General features: G+C 39.1%; 3 protein-coding genes across 11 annotated transcripts in view; 2 read left to right on the top strand and 1 right to left on the bottom strand.

Moving 5' to 3' along the window:
* Positions 1-2,501, top strand: part of abcc3 (ATP-binding cassette, sub-family C (CFTR/MRP), member 3) — a 63,719-nt gene extending 61,218 nt beyond the window's left edge. For all 5 annotated transcript variants that reach the window (XM_064322986.1, XM_064322987.1, XM_064322993.1 and 2 more), the window contains 2 exons: positions 36-230; positions 1,325-2,501. In XM_064322986.1, the coding sequence (XP_064179056.1) occupies positions 36-230; positions 1,325-1,433 (304 nt within the window). In that variant the 3' untranslated portion in view covers positions 1,434-2,501. The remainder of the gene's footprint in view (positions 1-35; positions 231-1,324) is intronic.
* Positions 2,502-2,733: 232 nt separating this feature from the next.
* LOC135248399 (luc7-like protein 3) lies at positions 2,734-10,611 on the bottom strand. 5 transcript variants are annotated; one of them, XR_010328418.1, is made up of 11 exons: positions 10,137-10,610; positions 9,218-9,284; positions 7,764-7,803; positions 7,516-7,660; positions 6,856-6,930; positions 6,630-6,734; positions 5,990-6,151; positions 5,465-5,838; positions 5,197-5,351; positions 4,106-5,057; positions 2,734-3,248 (listed from the first exon to the last, which is right to left on the bottom strand). XR_010328418.1 is itself a non-coding variant. In XM_064322996.1 (11 exons), exons 1-10 carry the CDS (start codon positions 10,233-10,235, stop codon positions 4,897-4,899), a joined length of 1,383 nt encoding a protein of 460 aa, XP_064179066.1. In that variant the 5' UTR covers positions 10,236-10,611; the 3' UTR covers positions 2,734-4,761; positions 4,864-4,896. The 5 variants fall into 5 exon arrangements, 4 of the variants coding, with proteins under 4 accessions (XP_064179066.1, XP_064179067.1, XP_064179064.1 ...); XM_064322996.1 differs by having other exon boundaries at positions 2,734-4,761; positions 4,864-5,057; positions 10,137-10,611; XM_064322997.1 differs by having other exon boundaries at positions 4,864-5,057.
* A 563-nt stretch (positions 10,612-11,174) lies between these two features.
* LOC135248400 (ankyrin repeat domain-containing protein 40-like) lies at positions 11,175-19,040 on the top strand. Its single transcript, XM_064322999.1, has 5 exons — positions 11,175-11,987; positions 12,726-12,874; positions 12,973-13,515; positions 13,878-14,059; positions 15,179-19,040. Exons 1-5 carry the CDS (start codon positions 11,854-11,856, stop codon positions 15,326-15,328), a joined length of 1,158 nt encoding a protein of 385 aa, XP_064179069.1. The 5' UTR covers positions 11,175-11,853; the 3' UTR covers positions 15,329-19,040.

The following is a 19,040-nucleotide window of genomic DNA, read 5'->3' as shown; positions in this document are numbered from 1 at the left end:
GTGATGTTGATTGGGTGGATCTGTCCTGTGTTTAGTGTGGGCCAAAGACAGCTGGTTTGTTTGGCCCGGGCCCTGCTGAGAAAGACCAGGATATTGATCCTCGATGAAGCTACAGCTGCCATTGATCTGGAGACTGATGACCTGATTCAGTCCACCATCCGCACACAGTTCGAGGACTGTACCGTTTTCACCATTGCTCACAGACTTAACACCATCTTGGACTACACAAGGTGGGTACTCCTTTATACATGATGTGAGAGACAGGATAATTGTTGTACCAAGGACAAGTGCTGCATTGTCCCCAACAATGTCTTAATTATTAGCAAAATTGATCTTTTGAGAAAAATTTAAATATTAGACAAGTAAACACAAAACACATTAAGAAAATTATTTCATTTATTTCATGTAAAAAGTTGTCAAACACCCATGTCACCCATGTGAAAAAGTAACTGTCCCTTCAAACTTAATAGCTGGTCGCACTGCCTTTAGCAGCCATAACGGCAACCAAACGCTTCCCATAATTTGGTATCAGTCTTTCACATCGCTGTGGAGGAATTTTAGCCCACTCTTCTTTGCAGAACTTCTTTAATTCACATTAATGGGAAGATTCACCACTGTTCCACATGTTCACCATTTGGAGAGAATGGCTCTCACTGCAGTTTTGTGGAATCCCAGAGCCTTAAAAATGGCTTTGTAACCCTTTCCAGACAGATTTTAAAAACTTTCTTCTGGAATTTCCTTCAATCATGACAGTGTTTTTTAGAAACATTGTGGCAACTACTTCACTCTAATGGTAAGCTTCAATATGAGTTAGGTTTATATTTAAAAGGGCTGGCTGCAATCAAGCCTGGCAGTTATATCAGTGGAATCTAATTATCAGTTAAATTTGGTTAATTGCTTGATTAACTAAAGGGGTAATTACTTTTTTACATGGATGATATGGGCATTTGATAACGGTTTTCAGTGAATGCAGTAATGAAAGTGTTTCGTGTTTACTCAGTTTCCCTAATATTACACTTTGTCCGAAGATCTGAAACCATTCAGTGTGACAAATATTTTTTCACGTAACTATATTGTTTATGCTTACCAACAGTGTCAGAGAGGAAATCCCATTGTAGGGTTTGTGAATAAAATTTGAGATGCCATCGTTGGGGAGGCTTTTGGTTCCAAACTGGATCTTCTGTACCATTGAAGGGAAAATTCCTTAGAACAGTGAGGTTGTGAGAATGCAGGTTCTAATGCAGACAGAGCCAGTTTTTGTGGGAATGAGTCACTGTGTGTAGGTTATATTTTCTTGTTAATGGACTGTATTCTCTTTCCTCAGAGTTCTCGTATTGGACAAGGGACAAATAGCTGAATTTGACACCCCAACAAACCTTATAGGAAAGAAAGGAATATTCTACGGTATGGCCAAAGATGCAGGACTGGCATAATACCACGACTTGGGGTGTTTTCACACTTCGTTTCAGCCTCTCAGGTGGACTCAGACTAATGACTCAGCATTTTTGTGCACATGTGAACACGCCAAACAAACTCAGGCCCATCTGAAACTAACCAAAACTCAGACCACTATAGGAGGTGGTCTCAGCATGGTCTATTTGTGGTTCTTTTCAAGGTCTACTTAATTTGTGAATTGTAAATATAAAGCTGCTCCAGTCTGCTTTGCATTTTGCTGTACACTTTAATACCTCAAGACTTGCCGTGCATTGATTCTACGCAGATGGTGTGACTTCAGAGCATACCTGGCTAAAAAGAAATAGTAGACTGGTTTCTGGTGGTGTTTGTGGGATTGTGTGGTCAGAGGAAATCCTGTGTTCTTCTTACACCAGCTTCACAAAAATGTAGCACAACAAAATGATAAACACTTGCAGAGGCCATCATGAAGAAAATTACCCATAATCAGGAGTTGACATAAATGGTACACAAGTACGCATTAACAGCAAAAGATTAAAATGCATGGCAATTTTGTCATAACAGTCCAAATGCCTGCCTATTTTCAGGTATGCTTTCCATTAGGAAAATTGCCATGCATTTTAATCTTTTTGCTGTCAATGCGTACTTCCATACCACTTATGTAAACCCCTGTCTGTAATCCAATGTTACAGCAGTGGAGTCTGAGTTCTAAAGGAGCTGCTCTGTGAACAAGTGGTCTGAGATCTCATCAATGCTGAAATGGACCATAAAGGGAGCAGAGTCTCCTTTCAAGGCCACTTACAACGTGAGCACAAAAAGACTGAGTTCATTTGCAGCTGGTTCATTTTAAAAGAGCTACCTGAGGAAAACATCCATAATCTGTACAAAGCCAACAGTGCCTTTTCATAACTCAAACCAGTGAATGTATACTTTTATATGGAGTAGTTACCTGTAACCTGGATCTTCTTTTTATATTTTTCTAAGAACTATGCCACTGTAACTTCAATGAGCACCAAGTTCATGTTGACCTAAGCTTATTTTTGTACTGTTATTTAAGTTCCTTTATAAAGTTTTTCTTTAAAAAATTATATTCAAATACAAATGTGATTAATTTGTGAGCCAAATCTGTGCAAACTTGAATTACACAACCAAATTTTAAGTATGAAGTTGTTCCAAGTTTATGCCCTTATTAAAAAAAATTAAAATGTAACAGAATTTTTATTCAAATTCATTTTGATGCTTTTTCCATGGATGTGAGGTAATGTAAAGAATTGTAATTATTTATTTATTTATTCAAAGTAGTAATGATACCAGGAAAGATACTTTCAATCATTTATTATTTGCAGCGTAACACAAAAAAATACAGATTTTTATTTACTCCAATCAAAACATAACTTTTTTTAAAGCTAGAAGATGATCCTTATGACTTACACCTTACACAAAGGGGCAGAAATTGGAACAGGTAAAATTAATTTTGGACTCTAGTTGAGATTTCCAGTCAACACTACAAATGTTTTCACAAACTGGTACAACAGGGGGAAATGGTGTAGTAAAATCTGAAATTATAAACCAAACAAGCCACATGTACAATATTTGTATTTCTGGTTACTAAATGGTAACAGAACTTGCACACTTGGATGTACTCTGAATGTGTGCAGTATGAATTACTGACAAAATATCAAAAATGATGAGCAGTCCTGAAAATGAGCTTGAAAGGGGTTATATCTATTTTACGAGTTTTTTTTGTCATTACATCTCTGGTTCACCTTGTTTTAAGGAGCAGAATAGCAGGTTCAGGACAGGTAATCTTCAGGTCTTCCTCCATATGGCATCCCCTAATGTGTATAAATGTTGAAAGAACACTCCATTAGTACGTGACACTCCTTACTTTGTGTAGCAGCAGCTAACAGCACAAGAAATACAATACAGAATACTGTATTCCTCAAGAACCTTACACCAATAATTGATACACCACAGAAATGTAACATTTCTTTAACGGATCCAACTAATCGGAACATGAGAAATCAGTAGTCAGCCTATACCATTTTTGGTTTAAATTATTACTAATTCCAATTATTTACCAACACTTAATTCATATTCTGAAGTTTAATATAAACCTTTAGGTCATTTCACAATGCTCTGCATTTCTAAGAAAACAATAGTTATTCTCCAGTCAACACTAGAAGATGTATACATATCATAACCAGTTATAGAAGCTGATAATGTAATAACACAAGGCATAGAGTAAGGTTTTAAGGTAGCTGTTACAAAAGGTTTTTGATAGGATCTTGAAATTATAACCAACTTTGCGGATTTGCAGTTCACCATTTATGCAAATATATGGTGATGAGTTTACAAGTAAGGGGGCGATTCACTCAAAGGGCAAGGTGGTTTGAACTTTCCTCTCAAGATTAAATTAAGGCACTGTTACATTTTGTCACAACATACATTTATTTCAGCTGAAATAAATGACAAATTGACAAAACGATACTGCCTTAAATTTGCAGACAATGCAAACCGCTTTGCTGTCTGACTGAATCACCAGTTAAGTACACAGAAAAAAAGGAAAATGGAATAAAGATCTTTAAGTCTATCAAACAAAAATGCACGACAGCAAGCTTTAAAAAAGGTTCACAGGCAACAGCATTCAAACATTGATGTTGGTAGAGAAAGGAGTACCTGGGGTGAGTACCTGCACAGTTTGACAGTATCCTTGATTTTTAATTTGGCTTTTCATGGGTCGCTCACAACACCAACGCTGTGCGAGGTATGGAAGTCAGCTGCAATAATTCATTAACCCTACACTTCCATCATTCCAATGCTATTGGCTCTCGACTTTCAGAGCAAACTGCATTAGAATGCAAGGCAATGAAGCACAGAATGGCAAACAACCTTGTCATTGGGGAAAGAAAGACTAACAGACTGCATTCACATACAAAGTAAAAGCAACGATCCTTTCACGTGCTTCAATCACTGTGGGAAGGAAATGGTTAAATACGAGACCTAGGAAAAAATGGTTTTGTTAAAGATAGGTCAATGATTTATGAGCTAGATAATTTTTATATATAAAAAGGAAACAAAATTATGTACTGATTTAATCAGTCAAAAACTGTGCTTTAATAAACATTTGTGTTTCACTTAAAGTACAGATGCAAGTGTGAACTCTACTTGACGAATCTGGGTTATAATTTGTGCTTCAAGTAAATTAAATGCATATACAGCCGATACAAAACAAAGTACCTCCAACACGTTTTGCAGGACTACACTGGTTTTTCCTCTCGGTTTGTGTTTGTTTCTATTTTCTTCATCTGTCTAGTTCCATCTTCCTCCGTGCATACTTACACTGCACTGTGAAAAACGGGGAAAAATCAAGAACACAGCTAAAAATAAAAAAGGGGGGTGGGGGGGAGGAAGGGGGAAGAGCCAGGATGGGCAGGAGATTACACTTACCTCAACCTGATCTGAGGTCCTATCAGATCAGTTTTAATTGGACTGAGTGTCACCTGCAGAATGCATGTCTTCACTGGTGCCGTTCAGCTCGGCCCTGGGAGCCTCCACTTCCATTGGCTCAGCTTTGGGGACCTCACTGGGCTTTTCATTGCTGACCGCTTTCTTGCTGCTCTTCTGACCGGCATCATTACGGTCTGGAGACACATTCCACCAATAAGTTAATATATGCACAAGAGTGGAACCTACTACCATAACTTTTTTTAAATAATAAAAATAAACATTTTTTTAAAAATATCATATCATTGAGTGGTGCAGCAGGGGGGGCGCTCTCACCTTTGTCTCTGGACCTGCGCTCCCGGTCTCTGCTGTGGCTCCGGTGTTTGTGGGCCTTGCGGTCTGAGCTGCGGGATCTCCGTCTCTCCCGGCTCCGCGAGCGGTACTTCCGCTCCGAGCGGTCCCGGCTGCGCCGCCGATCTCTGTCCCGGCTCCTACAGCAACATGAGCTACAATCAGCACCGCACGGCTACAACTGAATACCATATGCCCACAGCAGACCAAGAAATAAGACCATATGAACATTCAGAGGCTTCCTGAGCTCTACCTGCTGCGCTTCCTGTCTCTCTCCTTGCTCCTTGACCTCTTGCGCTCTCTGGACCGGCTCCTCCTCCGGTCTGATGTTCTGCTGGAGTGGCGGCTATGAGAATGGCTGCGGCGGCTACGTCTATCACGTTCACGCTCACGCTCCCTGTCCCGGTCACGCTCCTTCTCCTTCTCTCGCTCCCTCTCCCGCTCTCGCTCCCTCTCTCGTTCCCTCTCCCGCTCCCTTTCCCGCTCCTTTTCCCTCTCCTTTTCCTTCTCTTCCTCCTCTTTTCGCCTCTTCTTCTCTCTCTCCTCTCTCTCTCGCTCCCTCTCCTCTCTCTCCTTCTTCCCTCGGTCATCTCTCTCTGGTTCCTCTGGCCTCCGATGAAGTTTCTCCTGGTAAGCAGAGACAAACATCCCAGAGATTTCAGCTACAAGCCAAGAATTATACCAGTGGGCATATATATATCACTGGGTTTCAACTTTCACTTTGAATGTAATGTAACTGTATACGAAAATAAAACATAAAAGAAAGCCTTACACTCACTTTGAGCTCTTCCACAGTGGACTTTATTTTGGCATATCCCATGTGCTGCTTGCCCATCAGGTGATCATCCACTCTGGACTGGGCATCACCCACAATAAGGAATGCGCCGCACACTTCACAAACCTCCATTTGCTTCTCTTGAGCTGCAAAGTTCTCAATAGTCTGAAAGCAGTAGATGAATAATAAAACATTTCCAGTAATGCAAAGGGTGTCCTTTAATTCACAACAAAGGAACTGTCATCAAGTACTAGCTTCAAGGATATTTTTCCATGTACATTAATGTACAATAATGTACTAATAATAATAACTCTCAATAATGTATTTCAGGCCCAATCACAGTATCTTAAGATAAAGAACATTAAATAGCATTGCCAATCCAAAAACAGAACAATACAAGGTATGTACATCAAATAATGTAATACTTATTGTTAAAAATGATTTTTTTTTAAGAGTATTAAACTGATCCGAGATAAATCACTGGTACAGAAGACTGTAACTCATTAAAAAATACCATTATTTTAAAAATAAAGTGAACTTGCATTGACAATACTCATGTTGTCCCAATTTTGAAGAACCAGTTCAAGAGTTGATGTAAGTATATAGCAGCAGGTTTTAAGTGCTGTTGAGAAAAGCTACTCACAGAGGTTGTGGAGCTGAGCAGCTCTCTCTCATCCTTCAACTGCTCAACAAGCTTCATCATGCCTTGGGCCTCCTCCACCCTGCCCTCAGAGCCCAGCTCCTCAATCTGCACAGAACACCAAAAATGACACCATTAAATTGCATATTCCTCTCTGCTCACTGTTCATCACTTCTGTTCAGCTGAACAAGCTACTGCAAGATTGGACAATACCAACTGAATACTGCACCTGAAGCACAAGCTCCTCAATTTTTTCTGTTAACACTTGAATCTTCTCTTCATTCTTTCCAGATGGCCCTGGAGCCTGTTTAACAAATCTGAGATCAATACAAGCATGCCGTATACACACTGCATTTTATTAAGTAACATTCCTGATGTGTTAAAAGTAAAATGTTCACAGTGTCCTGCACTTTTCTGCCTATGTCTTTGTACAGCACACAGCTTATTTCTCCTTAATGCATATATTTTCCTTACTTATGAACATCTTATGATTCATATTAATTTGTGAAATTAAGTAACTGGGCAGACAACAGTCAAATTTTGAAAATTAAGTAAATCAATCTGTTGAGACTTACTGGGAAGCTGAATGCTTAGAATATCAACAAATAAAGAGACAAGGAGGTGTAAAAATTTTATTCAGTTTGATGTCCCTTACATAAGTACTGGGTTATACTGAAAAAGACTGACAAAATGTCAGTACTTATGTTCAGAGAACATAACTAGCAAAAAATATGAAAATGACCAAGCACAAGGTCAAGTTATGGCCATGTAAATAGTTATTTCACAAAAATGGATATAGCTACAATGACCAGTATGTTCCATGAACCCAAAGCTCTTATGAATGTACAGTTGAAATCCGGCACCAGTGGGGGCCAAGAACAACACTTACACCAGAGTTTTGCTGGGCCTGTGACAGAGCCAGCCTGGCATGGCCCCTACGAATCCTACGCTCCACTTCTGCAAGTAAACTCTGCAGGTATCGTAGGAAGTCCCTCTCATATCCCTCTTTCATGAAACGAGAACTCTTCTCATACCTATACAAATAGCCAACAATACTCACAAATTAGATTGCACCATTACAAAAACTTTGGCACCTTAACTATATGCCATCACCATTACAAAAGAAAAGCTGCTTACTGTTTTCTCAAATTTTCATCATGGATTTTTTCACAAGGTCCTGAAAAGAGAAAACACATTTGGCACATTTAATACCCTATTACGGAGTAAATTAATGATTTTAAAGGTCCAGGAAACTAAAATCAGAATTCTCTGCTGATGTGTTTTAATATGTTCTGCATTCACAAATGGCCCAGAAATATTTTTCAAATGACTCTTGGTGTTTCCAAGGGCAGGGTACAATGTACGTAACTAAAACAATAAAATCGGAGAAATCCTTTCTATTTGTAATATGCAAGTGTACTCTCGACACTTTTGAGGGAGCAAGCTGAGCTGTAAATGCCTAAGCATTGTACCTTCAACGGATGCAGAAAAACCAATAAGCTTTTTTCTTTTACAAAAAATGAAAAAGACCCACAAGAAATAAGTTTCATTTCTGGAGGCCCACAGGCATTTCAATATTGCAAGAACCCTAACAGTTAATATTTGTAGTGCCCATTTTCGTCAGGAGGACACCAAAACAATGTTGCTTTGCTAAAAAGCTAGCACTGGTGGATGGTGCAGTGCCTTCCCTCCCTCCAGCTGCTGCAGCTAGCAACACTCTCCAGTTGTTGCAGAACAGACGCATAGTAGAGTAGATCGGTAACTTGGCCTAACGTTGGCCAGTGATAATTAAATAGCTTTCAAGCTGAGATATGTGGAATCATCACATTACGTCACAGGCATTTAGCAGACACTCTTATCCAAAGCGACTTACACAACTTTCTACATAATAATTCCTTTGCATCCATTTATATAGCAAGCAGGATATATAGTGAAGCAATGCAGGTTAAGTACCTTGCTCAGGGTACAATGCCACGGCAGTGTCCAACCCAGGAATTGAACTTGTAACCTCTAGGTTACAAGGCCAACACCTTACCCATTATGCTCAAAGCCTTTCTTTAGTCGGGAGCAATGTCCAGAGTTTGAGACTGTTGTCAAGTCGAATGTTACTGTACAGTAGCTCGGTGTTACAACATTATTACATTGAATGATCTGCCAATTTAACTATACAATGGTAAAACCTAGCTTTTGTTGCTTTCTTTCATGTTGTCTGGTAGTCTAATGTTGCTGCACAGGTCAGCCAGCTCTAACCTAGCAACAAGGAATGATTTACATACAAGGTGTCTTATGGATATTAATATTAATGAGCGGAGGATACGTGCCCACCCTGTCCTTTACTGCTGAAAAGGCCACAATTATTACAACTTAATGGCTATAACTGCATTAAAAGCATGAAAGAAATATTAAGACGACAATCAATTGTCACTTCTGGAGAATATAACCACAATTTGAACCGAGTTTCTTGGACCTTTACAAAAAGATAAAACATCAAATACTGGGAATTTATGGTACAGAAATTCTAACGTCTCTCAAAATATTCCAATTTGCACTACCTAACTAGATAGCAGAAAACTTAATGAATAAATACTCACCCAAGTCAGATCGGGTATTTGTAAATAATTCTGCAGGACAAAATCCACACAGGTAATATTTGCAAACCTGTAGGGAGAATATTCTATTAAAGTCAAATGGTATATTTGGCATGTGTTAGTTTACGTGACAAGTTATTTTCATGTTTTAAACGTGTCCCATACCTAAAACCACCCCTTAAATCAACATGCATAAATTACATTACAGGCATTTAGCAGACGCTCTTACGCAGATCAACATTGTATCCATTTATACAGGTGGGTATTTACTGAAGCAATGAACGTTAAGTACCTTGCTCAAAGATGATACATCGGCTATAGCTAAGACTATGCTAACACTTCAAAAGCTAAACGCTGATTTTTACTTCGAATGCACATAGATAGGCAAACTATCATAGCCTGTAAGGACACACTTACAAATACACAAATTCTCAATTAGTCTAGCTAAGTTAGGCCTTTTATTATGTTGGTAGTTCGCTAGTTAGTCGTGCGATTTCCCGGTCGTTCGTCTTGGGTTTGTACATAACAAGTTGTTTTATATTAACAACATTAGGCTAATTGACAACAGCACTGGACGTCCAAGCAGAGGCACCGTTTCTCGAGCCTTTGCCTGTGTCATAATACAGCAAGGATTGCAAGTCTACCTAGCTAGTCCAAGTAATTAGTCTACGTTACCAGGTCCGAGAGTGAGGTAACGACCAGTAGCGCACATAATTAAAACGCCTGGTGCAGTTAACTGGCTTAACTTACTTAACTTATCACTGAAACAAGACAGCAAATGTTAACTACCTACATAACATCGTCGTCAGGTTACAAATAAGATACTCGAATTCGCGTCATGTCCACTGTGTATGATGCCTCTCCACATCCTCGGTATCTAGCTGACTGGTAGCTAAGAGCTGACAAGGACAAAAAAACTTACGGTCTCATGATCCCATCGAACATTACTTCGTTTCTCATCTGGTGCCAGGTTTCTGTCTCGACCCATTAGCTCATCGAGTAACTGCGCAGCTGAAAGCATGTTTGCTAACCAACTACCCAAGTGACCACCACAACAGTAAACCGTGGTCCCTTTCGGTGTTTTGACCGATTTGACCGTTTTGTATTTGTTCCGATTTCAGAAACAAAATGGCGGACAGTTCGCAAAGTGTGAGACACTGGCTTTAATTGGTCATCACAGAGATAAGCGTTTCCTTATGATAATTTAAGTAGCCTAGCTAGTTACATTTTGCTGCAAATCCTCAGTTTTCTTAATACCAACACAGCGTGTGCAGTAGCATAATAAAAATAACTGTCACTTTTGAACAGAAATAAGCTGGATATCATTGAACATCTGTTTTCCCCAGCTTTCCGATTTTGTGAACACCAACCATATCATCTTCAAAAAAAGAATAAGTGACTTTAAATAGAATTTATTTTCCTTTAATAATTATGAGGTAATAATAATGGATACATTAATTGCAAGTATAATAAACATTTACTGTGAAATATCATCGTCAACATATATATTTAAAGCCTCTCAAATAAGAAATGGTATGTTCCTACATCATATGACCTGCACCATGTGATCTCCCATAGAGCTTGCTGAATGCTCAATGTAAAAATCCAAGGTGATTTAACAACAAAAGAAAACCTCGTCGGTCCATTTTTGTCATCATACATTTAATTATGTGCAGCAGTTTCTGAAGCAATGGCTGTTTAGGTCCAGAAGTGTTGGGAAAATATACATTTAAATATGCTTTTTTAAATTACATAATGCATATTTTCAATCTGCTTTTCATATGAAACATAACGGTCGTCAATCCAGTTTCAAAATACCATCGAGGACGTTTTATTTTGACTTCAAAAAGTATGATATTCCCCATTCACTTTAATGGAAGGCCCAATGTTTTGACCTCAACACGCGCAGTACCGGCTTACTTCCGGGACTTCACAAGCACATAGCACAGCAGTCTTCATTGGGTCATACTAGACAAGTTAGCTGAAGGCAATGAACTGATGGCGTGCGTGCCTGCGCATGTATCAGAGACTAAAAAAAAAATAGGCATGTATACGGCTTCACCGCCTGGCCCACCTACCCTCTCCAGTGCCTATGTATGCTCGGTGGTAGTAGCTAGCTAGTAGCTAGAAAGTTCTCTAGAAAGAGTGGCAAGCGCGGCCAAATCACTGGGGCGGAGTAACCAATGAACTGTTCAGTGGGAGTAACTAACGAAAGGAGCTGGAACGAAACAGAAGACAAGTGTGGGCTTGCAAACTAGCTATCGATAGTGCAAGTCGGTAAAAACGTAGCATTAGCTACATTAAGATTAACGACACCTCGATAGCGTGGCTAGTCAGCTAAGCTATAACCATTAGCTATGATTTTAGAAACTCAAATGCACCACCAGAAGAATACTTTTAAAGCAGCTGGTGCGCTAAATTTAAACTAAAGCTGTTATGTTATATGGAGTAATCGGCTGACTAACTAGTTTGCTATCATCAACGTGTCTGATAGGCTAGGCTACCTACCTTAGACTATAGCTATTTCTCGATAACCAAAAGGTGGTATAGTTCGCTGTATTTTCGTAGCGGCAAAACATTGTTTGCTAAAGTAAATTAGCTACAATTGTTGCTTATGAAGCCATACAACATTGACAGAAATGTCAAAATTATCAGTGGACAAAGAATTGCAAGAGCGGTTGAGAGAGGCATCTGCTATCGGAGACATTGACGAAGTACGGATTTTAGTGGAGAGTGGAGTTAATATCAATTCACAAAACGAAATAAATGGATGGTACGTGTAAAACTATTTGTTGTTAGTCTAGTAGCTAGAGTGGTAGTTAACGTCAGTAGCTAAGCGCCATTATTCCACCATCAGTAGCTAAGGTATCCGACATCGCTAAATTGGATACTTGGTACTCGGTTGCTGTCGATACGTTTGTTCGGTGTGCTAACGCATGTTAATATTTAGCTAAGGTTAGCTTCTCTAACCGGATCGCTAAATAGTTCGTGATTTTTGCAATGAAAATAAGCCGATAAAGAGCAGTAAGCATGCTTCATAACTCATTAGGTATTATATAATCTAGCAAATGACTTGCCAGTTGTAATCGAATGTGTCATGCGTTAATATGGATGGTCGTAGCTAAGACAAAAAGTTCTGAAAATGAACCAAGTATTAGCTAGATGACGGCCAAGGTGGTGTCCTCGCTCCCTGGTCATAGATCAAGAAAATGGACACCATGGCTACTGCAGTTCGATCTGGAAGTTTATTTGGCTAAGTTAGCGATGTTTCACTTTTTAATTGGTATGCATATCACAGATGGTGAGCTAAATTCAGTTTGAGTTAATCCTGTTTGTGGTACCAGTGAATTAAATTTGTTTGTTAATATGTTGATAATAAACAATGATCGTTCTTTCCTTTATCAGAGATCAACGTACGTTTTCATTGTGTTAATTTTAGCTGAGAAATAACTAGCCTATTTTCTGTAAGTGATGTAGTGGAAAAGCAGGCTTATTTATGTTTCTCAACTAGGACATGTCTTCATTGGGCATGTAAGAGAAACCATGAACAGGTTGTGGCCTACCTCATTGGTTCCGGAGCTGACAAAGAAATTCTCACAACTAAAGGAGAATTGGCTGTCCAGCTAACGTCTAAGCGTGATATACGAAGACTCCTTGGAGGTTTGCCTAAATTATCATGATCTCCTTTCTGCTACTCAAACTAACAAGTTTTTGGCATATTTGGCTAATAACAAATAATATGTTTAATATGTTCACAGTGGAAGAAGACATTCCTGAGGTGAAGGAGCCAGAATTGCCTATTACCCCAAATTATCTGTCAAACCCACAGTTCCCATATGGAAAGACAGATACAAAGGAGTTGATCCTAGAGTCCCACATTTCCGGAATTGGCACAGTGGACCAGGAGCCTCACTGTGAGCCAGCCACCGCCCCAACCCCATCACAGCCAAATAAGCATGAGCAGAGCTCATTTGCTGACACAGAGGGGCAGAGGCAGGCTGCCTACATCCCAGTGCCAGAGCAGAATGGCCTGCCACTCAACCCTCAGGCTGTTACAAATGGATCACGCTTGGAGGTCCGCCATTCCAGTCACGGAGAGTATGCCCAAACAGTTAAAGATAGTGGGCTGGTGTGCTCATCTCTTTCCTCCTCCAATGGGAGTTCCAGCTCCTATGTGGACAACCCCACTGTCAGCAGACAGCAATCTGTTCCGCCTCAGCTGAACACAACTCAGGCTGGCATGTCTGTGCCTGCCTTCCAGCCATTCTTCTTCACTAGCACATTCCCAGTCAATGTGCAAGGTAAGGTATAACACCCAGCCATTCAAATCATGTGTATTTGCCACACTATTTTGTTTTTTCTTTACATCTTTTCAGAAGTTTAGTTTAACACTTTTGCTTAAAATATTAGACATTTTTGGATGCAACATAAAATTCTGTCCTATCCTTTACAGTTTGCCGAGGAGAGTTTATTTGTTAATGGGAAAGATACGTCTGGGAATCCAAGCAGTTGTGTTCTGGGTGCCTATGTCCTAAATTAACTGATGAAAGATCAACTTTGTTTAACTTTTATGTGTTTGATTCAAAGTACACTTAAGATGGCTGTTTTGCAACAATGTCAAATGGAAATATGCTAAATGTGTGTATAATCTTTTCCGTTTCAGAGCTGGTTCTGAAGGTGCGGATCCAGAACCCTAATGCCAGAGAAAATGACTTCATTGAGGTGGAGTTGGACCGACAAGAGCTGACCTACCGTTCACTTCTCAGGGTGTGTTGTAGAGAGCTGGGGATTAGCTCAGACCACGTGGAGAAGATCCGCAAGCTGCCTAATACCATGCTGAGGAAGGCAAGTATTTCACCCATCCCACTTCTTTCCGCAAGGCCAACAGAGATTTTTGCTGTTACTTTCTTCCCCTTGTGTCAAATCCTTAGTTTTCAGAAATGGCCGCTGTGGTGTTTTTTTTTAAACATTTTATTTGGTGAAATGCCTATCAGCAGTTGAATATTTTTCCTTCTCAATACTTCCAAAGATGGTATAGACCACAGAAGTGGGGCATGTCTTTCAAGCTGGAATTTGGTACCCGGAAATTACATTCATGTAGCCATTTTCCCTATTTACATTTCTGATTATATAAACACATCACACCAGCTTTTAACCTCCGAGACACTGTTACAGTGGTGAAAAGTTACTGACTGTAGTTCATTTTGTTGTCCTGGCAGAAGCTGCATATCCCTATCGGGGAGCATTATAGCCCTTATGGAATCGGTTAACTGTCCCTGATAGTAACTCTGCATTCCTGAACATGCCCTGATTTATAATGGTTTTCATACCTTCAATGGTCTTGCTGTCATCCTTAAAACAAGACCAGGTTAAAACCTAGTATATGGCTGGACCTAACACACGTGATCCGGCCGACCGTTGGTGTGACTTCATAACTCGGCCGACCAATGGTGTAACTTCATCACTCACTCAGTCAATCACATTCGCTTTTGTAGAGCTGGCCCCGTTGTTGCAGTCCTACCAAAAATAGAGTTGCTTGTTGTAACTGCCATAAAATTAGCTAGCCAGATTAGGACTCGGTTAGGCTGAACTGCGGGGAAGGAGACATCGTAGAACTCAATGCTGTATGGAAATGTAGTTTGCTTGCATATTATGGTCAGTAAAGACATTTAAATCGCTACAAATAAAACAAAACTACCAAATGACTAACATGACTATTAGAAATAACCTGTTTGTTTTGGTTTCATTGGTGTATTATGGACAAATGTTTTATATTTAAGGACTTTGTAAATGCCTATGGCAAATAACAAGGAAAATTACACTTTCTGGTAACAGAAGTTTGCACTGAATATAAATTTTCTCATGTTTACAAACCTGAATGCGAAGGCCTTCAGGTATGCTGAGTGTTAATCCGGTGTCTTGCAGTTGACATTTAACTTTATTTGCTATTTTTCTGATCCTCAGGACAAAGATGTGGCCAGGCTACAGGACTTTCAGGAGCTGGAGGTGGTGCTGGAGAGAGCAGAGAGTCTGTCTTTGTTGCCGGGTGGAGAACAGGGCAGTCTGACAGACAGACCATGCTACAACTTGAAAGCCTCCAAGTTGACCTATTAGTTAGAAGTGGGGTCTGTTCACACTGCAATGAGACAGGACACTAATAGTCAATTATGTAAAACAAGGAGAATGACCAGGTGTGTCATGGCACTTTGTTTGGAACGTAAGTAGTGTGGAGCCATTATCACAGATTCTAAAGTTAGAAGTTTTGTCTACAAATACCGTTAACTGCTGAGGCATTGAAGAAGGCCTGGGGATACTGTCAGGATATTTGGAGCCTTTATGTGATGTTAACACTGTGCCACAGAAGATCCAGACAATAGTTTTCATAATCCAAACATGAATAGGCGGCAGTGTAGTGTAATGGCTAAAGAGTTGGTCTTGTAACCTAAAGGTCGCAGGTTCGATTCTCCGGTTGGACACTACCGTTGTACCCTTGAGCAAGGTACTTTAACCTGCATTGCTCCAGTATGTAAGTCGCTCAATGTAAGTCGCTCTGGATAAGAGCGTCTGCTGAATGCCTGTAATGTAATGAATTGAAGCTCATAACCCTTCTGTAAATCATTTTAATCAAATTTTCCGGGTTTATACATGGATGATGATGTAGAAACATAAGCTGATTGGGAGTCTTGTATTTTAATTAATACAGATTTTTAAATATACATTTTAATTCAAATTATAGCGGCTGATTCCCGCTTAATGTGAAAAGCACAAGCATCTCATTGCCTCCCATACCTTATTCATCAAAATTTTTGGTATGCCTACAGTTTTTCAAAAAACATCCCTGAATCATGAAGGCAAGCAGGAAGACTTTTTCACTGCCTTATAGAGCAGTGCTTTCCAAACCTCTCCTCGAGTACCCCTGTCCAGATCCAGGTATTTGATGTGTTCCATCTCAAGCACACCTGACGTAATTAAGAAAGAGCTTGATGAGTTGTATCAGGTGTGTTTGAGGTGAAATGCATGAAATGCCTGAATCCAGCTGGGTGTCCAGGTAGGAGAGTTTTCGAAACCAGTGTTCTTCAGGGTCTGACTTCCTCACAAGGGGAAGATTCTGAAAAGGGCAGGCCTTTTATAAGAAAATGGATGTGGATGATGATGTAGTGGTGCCTACAGTTGGGTGTATGTGTAGAGGCCTCAAGAGACCAGCCTGCTGTGCATGTTGGTGGTGTCTATTGGACATGAAAAAATTCTAGATTTGTTTGTTTAGCTACTTTTTCACCTATGGATACCGACATCTCACAAGCTATTTTGTTTTTTAATTTTTTTGCATACAGAGACTAGGTTACAAAACAAGAATTCACCCTACATTCACCACTTGCGATAATTCCTTTTACTAATTTAAATCTAACTTACATTTTGTATCTTTTGTCTGTGGTGATACTAGAGTACAGTGTTACAACACAGAAACCAAACACTAATGCTAAAGCATGGCAGTGCTTTGAAACATTGTCTAATTGTCTCCTCTGTATTCAGAAGTTATTTGGTCTTTTGGGTTGCTTGTAGTTGTCCTTGTGTGACCAGTTTAGAAAATTGCTTTATTGCTTCGATTCTTATTTGGAATGGAAGCATCCTCCTGAACCCAATGATGTACTTAAATACTATTCATGAAGGGTGGTCGGAGAGGTTGAACACTGTCGCAGCTTCAGTGGTGTTTTTGGGAGGAGGGTTTAAGAGCACTTTCACTCTTCATGTCATTCAAATACTAATGTATTGCCTTCTGAGGTACCACAAAAGTTTGCTTCAAGGTGTGGAAAAATTCAGTTTGTTTCACTGGCTTAAAATGTTCAGCTCTTAAGATATGTGACCGTTTCTGTGTTAATTTTGTTTGACATACAGATACGCAGCTCAGATGACTAACATCACTATAAAAAGTTAATTTGTCTTAAGTTCATTCGAACAGTCAAAACCCAAAAATAGGAATTCCAGCAAAAATCATTCTTTTTGCATGATTTTCATCATGTGTGAGCTAGAGCCATGTTTAAATTATTAGTTCAGGTTACTGTCAGGAACTGTAAGCTTGTTAGTTTAGCTACTGTGCAGGTAACTGGATAAATATCATTGTTGCTCAAAAAGCAATTGGGGAAAATTATGTTAGCAAAGGTTCTACCAGTGAGGAGTGCAGACTGCAGTATATGCTGCTGTTTTTTTTTTGTTTTTTTTGCAACAGAATTGGTTTGCAAATCCTCCTCCCTGGGAGAGGGATCAGATTCCAACACATCCAATTTGCTCTGCTGTTGTATTTGCCCCAGTAATGGCATTCTGCTTGTGAACAGGGTATGTCAACGTAGATGGCATATGCGATAATGATCTGAAATATAACAAATGGATCTTTGCTGTTTTTGATATTTGATATCATTACATTCGGGCTAGATTGCAGACAATAATTGACACGTTTTTTATCTGAATTTGTGACAAATAAAAACATGAAGACAAATTTGATAGTGTTTTGTACTCAAAACAGCCAATGTTTCCATAAGAACCATTTTGCTATAGAGAATGTAATTTTAAATTATGAGGGGTAAATTATTGTTTAAGGTGGGGATATTTTTGCATATTTAAAATGCTTCTATTAAAACTTTTTTCTTTGTACTCTTCAAATTAAGGCTGTGTGTTAAAGCACAAGTGATATTGTGTTATCTCCTGTGAAGAAACACTTTTTGTTGCCTTTTGGGTTTAATATGCATATTTGTATTTTGAACATCTGGAAAGTTGAGTGATTTGTGTAGCTACTGTGACCTAACATTAATGTAGTTGGCTCAGATCCCTCTATACTGTATGAACACAGAAAATGGCAAATTGCTTAACTAACATGTGGGGATGGATGTGAATTAGTCAGGATTTGATTAATGATGTGATTTTTTTGGACTGTGATGCGTTAATCTTTTTCTGTGTCAGGTATCTTTTTTTCCCCCTTGGTGCACCTGCATACACCCCCTCCCCCACCCACCCCATATGTGTGGGCCTGTTCATTTGTTTGCAGGTAAATTTCTACCTAGAGTGTCTTACAAAATTTAAATATGGTCACCATAGCTATTAATTTGATTTTAAAATACTGTGAAATGTTTGGTAATCATTAAAATATGATCCTTGTTAACCAAGAGGTAATGTAACCCATGTTCTATAGGAAATATAATATTTTTACATTAATAATTTATCACTGTAGACTTGTAGAAAACATGGGAAAAAATAATGGTTACAAGTGCACAACTTCCAATGTTATAATGAATACAGTATGAATTCAGCACAGGAGGAAAAGAGAACTACTGAAAGTACTGCCTGGATGAATCATAATAGATTAATTGTTTTTATTTACCATGTCTTCCTTTAACAACTGTGGGGAGAAATTGAAAAATGGAAGCAAACCATGTGTGACAATTCTAGATTTATGAGTGAGAAATGGAATGATTGGAGGCTCCAAAATGTATAAGGAGTATTTTGTAGAAAATGATTGTTCACTGAAAGTTAAGGGGAATGTTTGATGTCCTAACGGAGTGGTTAGAGAAGTCTTGTCCTGTTTCTCTTCTGTGAAGACACACATCAATGTCTCCAGTTTGAGATACTTTTTGCTTAAGTCATCTGACTGTCTCAGAAGAAATGACTGTGTACTAATTAACCTTCTAGTAGGAGGAGTAGTTTGACTTAACCTATGCATTCAGAGTCTGATATTTTTATATGTGTTATGTAATTTGATAAATACTTAAGCACTTTTTAACTTGTGTTACTGAAGACCCAACGCTGTTCTTCAATAAAGCATGGTAATTAACTGTTA

The sequence above is a fragment of the Anguilla rostrata genome, chromosome 2 (assembly GCF_018555375.3).
Source record: "Anguilla rostrata isolate EN2019 chromosome 2, ASM1855537v3, whole genome shotgun sequence".
NCBI lineage: Eukaryota > Metazoa > Chordata > Actinopteri > Anguilliformes > Anguillidae > Anguilla > Anguilla rostrata.
This window is presented reverse-complemented; position numbering and strand designations above follow the sequence as displayed.